Below are 8,096 nucleotides of genomic sequence, written 5' to 3'. Positions count from 1 at the left end.
TCTCTTTGTATGCTGCCACAAAAACAAAATACAGAAACAGATTGGATGCTGAAGATGACATTAGGTTGCAGATGTCAACATTTATTCCCAATGTAAAAATGCTTTGCAATAAAAAAACAAGCACAGTCATTAAAAGAATTAAAAGAAGTCGAGTCATTAAAAGAATTTTCTTTTTGTTAATTTGTTATAATATAAAATATTGTTCCTTTTGTTAATTATTCATAAAATGTATTCTAGAAAATAAATAAAATAAAACCTGATTTGCCACCTCACTATTCATTGTCTTATTAAGATGTTTGTATTAAGATTAAATAAAGATACAAGAATAATTTTGCAAATTAGAGTACAAAAAACCTTTGATAAACTATTTTATATGATACTTAAACATGAGATTCCTTCAAGAAAACCATGAGCTCGAAGGGTTCCTAAAAGTGTAAAAGGTTGAAGACCCCTGCAATAGAGGATGTGGGGCGATTAAAGATGAATGTATTTGAAGCCATTGACCATTATCCAGAGCGCATCAGAAAAGCATGCAGAGTGGCTTCAAGCATGCCAACTTCTCAAGCAAGTGTTGAGTGTATACAGTATTTTCTGGATTAAGATTCATTTTAAGTGATAATAGGCAGTCAATGAAGAACAATTTGCTGTCTGCCATTTTATTTATGAAAATCAATGAATAAATTTTAGGTTGTATGTTAATTTTTTTAATAATATATAAATTTGTTGTAAATAAACAAGCGTTTTTTGTGTGTACTTATATATCAAAGAAAAAATTAATGTATTTCCTATAAGAATATTTTAACCAGAACTGGAGCAAAGACTTTGATGCTGGAGTGGAGCAACTCAAAAAAAAATGGTCGCTCCAAAGCCCTGATTAAAAACACTTAAGATCAGGAATGAAGACAAAGGAACATTCTAGTAATTCTTTTCACCTGTATGTCCTTATTCTTATAAATTTTTCTGTATAAAATTGCTTGAACTTATAATATAATAAGAGAGCACTATTAATATGTAAAGTTCTAAGCTGTCAAAGTGTTGTTCTAGAAAATGAAAGTAAATAAAAGATAATTGTTTTGAAGAATAAATTTTATTGAGTTTTTTTCACTTCAGATTCTTAATTGTAATTCTTAAATGTATATTACGTAAAAACAGCTTAACGAAATAAGTAAGTTTATTCTTTTAATTATTTAATTATTTTTTTTTAGCGTGGTATAGAGTCCATATTACTCATTGAAGACAACAGAGAAGCTAGAAATGTCATGTTGGATAATGTACCTCGTAACTGTCATGAAACATTTACGATTGTGGGAGACCAGTTATATGCATCTCCTTTTCGATATTATTCTAACTCTAAAAAGACTGCAGATTACCTGCAAGGAAGTGTTGAAGATAAAATTAGGTATGTAAAAATTATATTTTTTTTAACTTGCTTAAGTTTCCTATTACCATGCTAAATAAGTATTAGAAAAAAGTATAAATAAGAACTTTATTATTAAACAATGAAATTTTATTTATCAGTTAGTAACTTTGAGAAGTTAACTAATAAGTCTGTATTTGAGTGAAAACTTTAAATGAATATTGATTTTTATAATTTTATAAATAAAATTATAAAAATTAAGCCTTTCTAAACATCTTAAAAACAAACACCTTGTATGAAGACATATTTCTGTTAATGTGTGATTTAACAGATGACAGGAATGTTGCTTAGCAGAAAAGAATTTGGAGAAATAAGTTTACATATGATGGATTTTATTTCATTATTGAACTAGCTGTCTTTTTTCAAATATAGTTTATATTACATGTAGTTTGTATTATTTAGAAGTTTTGCTATGCATTTCATTACCATTCTTGCTTAGATTGCATAAAGTAGTTTCATTTTCTGATTTAAAATATTGAAAATAAAGTTCATTGTGAATATCTTTATTTTAAAAACAAAAGTATGACTTATTTTGGTATCCACTAAAGAGTGGTTTATAGATGAATAAACAAATTTGTTATGTCATTCTAATCCAACATTCACCACAGATCAAGAACCATCTAGAAGACAATTTTAATTGACAGAGTATTCATTTATATGCATTTTGGATCAGAGTTTTCATCAATCCCTCTTCAGTCTACAGATGATAAAAAAAAAACTATTTTGTAATTTACACTTGTTAAAACATGTAAAATTTAAAAAAGAACTTATACAAATATAATTTGCAACAGAATTAATTTTTCTCAATACATTCACTTTGCATCAATCACAGTAACAATCATCCCACATTGCATAACATTGTACTTTTATTCCTATATACGACATCATTCCAGATGTCATCTACTGACATTCCATTATTCACATTAATTATCATTATTTTTAATTGCAACTTGTTCTTTAAATTTCTGTAAATATACATCATATTCTAAAAATAAAATATTAATATTACCATTACTAATGTATATATGTATATAGTAAAAACTGCTTAGGCAACCATCTGCATTTGATGGACACCTGTCAAAATGGGCAAAAATTTCTGGCACAGAATAGTTTATACATAGAGCCTTCGTATAAGTAAGTTACCTGTATTAAATGATCACCTGTGTAACGCGATTGCAGACATTGATTTTTGGTCAGAAACAACTTATAACAACTGTAATGAGCAACCACTTCTGTGAATATATTAGTCTAAACTTCTTGTTCGAACCCACTCGGGCACTTCTCCCACTCTTGAAGTTAGGTGCAGGTGTTAATGAATTAGTCTAGCTGCAAAGGAAATTAATTTTAGTTTTCAATAGGATGACTATCACGCCAAATTAATGTATAATAATAATAAAAATAAAGACACTGCGTTCAGCTTTACATGCATTCGTTTTTTTATCGCAAGCACTTTCGACGAACCTATAGTCATCGTCCTCAGGCGAATACAAATATTTTCCAAAAAAATTAAACAGAAATAATCTGATGTAGAATAGAACGCATAAAATATAAGTTGAAACTTTGTCAAAGCCATTAAAACAAAGTTTCAACTTATATTTTATGCGTTCTATTCTACATCAGATTATTTCTGTTTAATTTTTTTGGAAAATATTTGTATTCGCCTGAGGACGATGACTATAGGTTCGTCGAAAGTGCTTGCGATAAAAAAACGAATGCATGTAAAGCTGAACGCAGTGTCTTTATTTTTATTATTATTATACATTAATTTGGCGTGATAGTCATCCTATTGAAAACTAAAATGAATTTCCTTTGCAGCTAGACTAATTCATTAACACCTGCACCTAACTTCAAGAGTGGGAGAAGTGCCCGAGTGGGTTCGAACAAGAAGTTTAGACTAATATATTCACAGAAGTGGTTGCTCATTACAGTTGTTATAAGTTGTTTCTGACCAAAAATCAATGTCTGCAATCGCGTTACACAGGTGATCATTTAATACAGGTAACTTACTTATACGAAGGCTCTATGTATAAACTATTCTGTGCCAGAAATTTTTGCCCATTTTGACAGGTGTCCATCAAATGCAGATGGTTGCCTAAGCAGTTTTTACTATATACATATATACATTAGTAATGGTAATATTAATATTTTATTTTTAGAATATGATGTATATTTACAGAAATTTAAAGAACAAGTTGCAATTAAAAATAATGATAATTAATGTGAATAATGGAATGTCAGTAGATGACATCTGGAATGATGTCGTATATAGGAATAAAAGTACAATGTTATGCAATGTGGGATGATTGTTACTGTGATTGATGCAAAGTGAATGTATTGAGAAAAATTAATTCTGTTGCAAATTATATTTGTATAAGTTCTTTTTTAAATTTTACATGTTTTAACAAGTGTAAATTACAAAATAGTTTTTTTTTTATCATCTGTAGACTGAAGAGGGATTGATGAAAACTCTGATCCAAAATGCATATAAATGAATACTCTGTCAATTAAAATTGTCTTCTAGATGGTTCTTGATCTGTGGTGAATGTTGGATTAGAATGACATAACAAATTTGTTTATTCATCTATAAACCACTCTTTAGTGGATACCAAAATAAGTCATACTTTTGTTTTTAAAATAAAGATATTCACAATGAACTTTATTTTCAATATTTTAAATCAGAAAATGAAACTACTTTATGCAATCTAAGCAAGAATGGTAATGAAATGCATAGCAAAACTTCTAAATAATACAAACTACATGTAATATAAACTATATTTGAAAAAAGACAGCTAGTTCAATAATGAAATAAAATCCATCATATGTAAACTTATTTCTCCAAATTCTTTTCTGCTAAGCAACATTCCTGTCATCTGTTAAATCACACATTAACAGAAATATGTCTTCATACAAGGTGTTTGTTTTTAAGATGTTTAGAAAGGCTTAATTTTTATAATTTTATTTATAAAATTATAAAAATCAATATTCATTTAAAGTTTTCACTCAAATACAGACTTATTAGTTAACTTCTCAAAGTTACTAACTGATAAATAAAATTTCATTGTTTAATAATAAAGTTCTTATTTATACTTTTTTCTAATACTTATTTAGCATGGTAATAGGAAACTTAAGCAAGTTAAAAAAAATATAATTTTTACATACCTAATTTTATCTTCAACACTTCCTTGCAGGTAATCTGCAGTCTTTTTAGAGTTAGAATAATATCGAAAAGGAGATGCATATAACTGGTCTCCCACAATCGTAAATGTTTCATGACAGTTACGAGGTACATTATCCAACATGACATTTCTAGCTTCTCTGTTGTCTTCAATGAGTAATATGGACTCTATACCACGCTAAAAAAAAATAATTAAATAATTAAAAGAATAAACTTACTTATTTCGTTAAGCTGTTTTTACGTAATATACATTTAAGAATTACAATTAAGAATCTGAAGTGAAAAAAACTCAATAAAATTTATTCTTCAAAACAATTATCTTTTATTTACTTTCATTTTCTAGAACAACACTTTGACAGCTTAGAACTTTACATATTAATAGTGCTCTCTTATTATATTATAAGTTCAAGCAATTTTATACAGAAAAATTTATAAGAATAAGGACATACAGGTGAAAAGAATTACTAGAATGTTCCTTTGTCTTCATTCCTGATCTTAAGTGTTTTTAATCAGGGCTTTGGAGCGACCATTTTTTTTTGAGTTGCTCCACTCCAGCATCAAAGTCTTTGCTCCAGTTCTGGTTAAAATATTCTTATAGGAAATACATTAATTTTTTCTTTGATATATAAGTACACACAAAAAACGCTTGTTTATTTACAACAAATTTATATATTATTAAAAAAATTAACATACAACCTAAAATTTATTCATTGATTTTCATAAATAAAATGGCAGACAGCAAATTGTTCTTCATTGACTGCCTATTATCACTTAAAATGAATCTTAATCCAGAAAATACTGTATACACTCAACACTTGCTTGAGAAGTTGGCATGCTTGAAGCCACTCTGCATGCTTTTCTGATGCGCTCTGGATAATGGTCAATGGCTTCAAATACATTCATCTTTAATCGCCCCACATCCTCTATTGCAGGGGTCTTCAACCTTTTACACTTTTAGGAACCCTTCGAGCTCATGGTTTTCTTGAAGGAATCTCATGTTTAAGTATCATATAAAATAGTTTATCAAAGGTTTTTTGTACTCTAATTTGCAAAATTATTCTTGTATCTTTATTTAATCTTAATACAAACATCTTAATAAGACAATGAATAGTGAGGTGGCAAATCAGGTTTTATTTTATTTATTTTCTAGAATACATTTTATGAATAATTAACAAAAGGAACAATATTTTATATTATAACAAATGAATAAAAAGAAAATTCTTTTAATGACTTGACTGCGCTTGTTTTTTATCGCAAAGCATTTTTACATCAGGAATAATTGTTGAAATCTGCAACCTAATGTCATCTTCAGCATCCAATCTGTTTTTGTAGTTTGTTTTTGTGGCAGCATACAAAGAGAGAGAGTTTTTGCATACATAGGTTGATACAAATGACATTAGATGTTTCACAGCTCTTTTGGCAATTTCAGGATATTCATTCCTAATGTCAATCCAAAAATGCATAATATCAATTTGATTAAATTTTAGTTTCAATTGAATGTCGGTCGATATATCAATTTGTTGTTCTCTTTCTTTTATTGGGAGTTCGGAGGTGTCACAGTCTTGAAAAGCGTTTTGAATTCAAGATAATTTTTTTCTTTTTGAACAGGAAAACATTCACGAAATGTTTTTTGCTGGGGAAATTATCCAAATTTATTTTTACATTTTTATCGAGATTAGCGTTACTGTCTACTAAAATATTGTGCAAATTAGGAAAGCATTCAATATTTTCTTTCAAAATGCAATCTGCCCAAAATTTCAATTTTAAAAGAGTAGCATCAATTTTATTTTGTACCTTGAAAATATTGACATTTGTTCCTTGGAGTGATATGTTAAGCTCATTTAAATAGGTAAAAATATCTGTTAAATATACCATTTTCTGAATACAGACTGCATCATTTAATTTTTGAGCTAATTGAGGTGCATGTTCGGATAAGAAATTTTTTATTTCATCTTTTAATTCACAAAATCTTGCTAACACTTTTCCATGAGATAACAAACGGATGTCTGTGTGCAACAGTAGTGTTTTATGTAAACTTCCCATACTTTCACACAATAAATTGAAAACTCTTGAATTTAATGGCCTTGATTTGATAAAATTTATAATTTTAACACAATCATTAAGTATGTCTTTTAGCTCTTCTGGCATTTTCTTCACTGCAAAAGTTTGTCAATGAAGACAACAATGAGTACTTCTCATGTGAGGATTTTTTTGTTTCATGCATGCAACTATGCCATTCAATTTACCAAGCATTGCCTTGGCTCTGTCCATATGTAATATGAATCTATCAAATTAAAAATTTCTTCCACAGTTGTTCTGGTTGGCAGACTTTTGCAAATTAGCATATCTTCTTGAGCAGCCATTCCATGCATGTATCTCACAATAACGAGCTAGATCGCTAATCCAGCTATACCTGTAGTTTAGTCAAGTTGAATAATAAATCCATGTTCAGAAGCTTGCAAACATCTTAAGAGCTCATTTTCACAAAAATTAGCCATATCTTTAACATGTCTTAAAATTGTAGTATCCGAAAGGCATTTCTGACATCAACTTTATTTGGGAATATCTTGTTGGCCAAGATGCATTTTGGGCATAAGCCCCTCTTCTGTCGGTGATCATGTAATATTACATCCAATTTTTGAATAGAAATATTTTAAACCAAATTCTGGCATACAACATAGTTCCTTTCACTCGACTTGTAACTACATCGATGTCGGATAAACTTTCTTTGTCTCGGCCAACAAGATATTCCAGAATAAAAGTTGATGTCGGAAATGCCTGTTGTCTGTCTATGCACTTGGTTGTGACAGTAAAAACACACAAAAAATACATATTTCTAATTAGGAGCAACTACAATTTCATGTTTAGAAAAGTCTCACAATGCAAATTATGATTTATGAATGAATTATGTTCTCAAAACATGTACATAAACAACAATTTGTGGAAAGTTAAGAACAATCAGTCTATAGAAATACACTAAAAGTTAAAAGGATATAGTTTGCAAATGTGTAAATAATCTTCAATGTAACAATTTTTTTTGGCTTAATTTCATTTTCTCTGCTTAAAATAAGGAAAATTTTTAAATATTAAATACAATTAAATAAAATTTAACAAAAACTTTCAATAAATAAATTCTCTTATACTTTATGATAAATTTCTTAATATAAGTTTTATTTTTTATTATACAAGATCAGACAGCCATAAATATTACTTGCTTCATTCTTTTGATTTCAAAAGTTATTAGTCAATTTTTTAAACATTTCATAAACAAAACAATTACACAAATTTAACTTTTTTGTAAGTTGAAAATTTGTTGTTTCTCTTAATAGTCAAAATAAAAATACAGTGTCCTACAGTGACCAAAAATATAAATTGAAAGGACAATTTAACCCTGGGGTAGTGCAGTGGGGTGTTTCGCCACCCCCAACGTTTTAAAAGTTGCACTATTCATAAATTTCGCAAGAAATATTTGTGTCCTCTTCAGTAGCTTCATGATTTTATGTA

General features: G+C 28.4%; 1 protein-coding gene across 1 annotated transcript in view; it reads right to left on the bottom strand.

Annotated features, from left to right (window-relative positions):
• The window catches only part of LOC111624233 (structural maintenance of chromosomes protein 6-like), a gene marked incomplete at its 5' end in the record, with an annotated part of 59,205 nt that extends 54,435 nt beyond the window's left edge, over positions 1 to 4,770 (bottom strand). The window contains one exon of the mRNA XM_023367049.1: positions 4,577 to 4,770. Within this exon, the coding sequence (XP_023222817.1) occupies positions 4,577 to 4,770 (194 nt within the window). The remainder of the gene's footprint in view (positions 1 to 4,576) is intronic.
• Positions 4,771 to 8,096: the final 3,326 nt, after the last annotated feature.

This window comes from Centruroides sculpturatus, unplaced genomic scaffold (genome assembly GCF_000671375.1).
Source record: "Centruroides sculpturatus isolate CEXI.00-Female unplaced genomic scaffold, Cexi_2.0 scaffold61, whole genome shotgun sequence".
Taxonomy (NCBI): domain Eukaryota; kingdom Metazoa; phylum Arthropoda; class Arachnida; order Scorpiones; family Buthidae; genus Centruroides; species Centruroides sculpturatus.
Note: the sequence above shows the minus strand (reverse complement) of the source record. Positions and strands in the feature narration are given on the sequence as shown.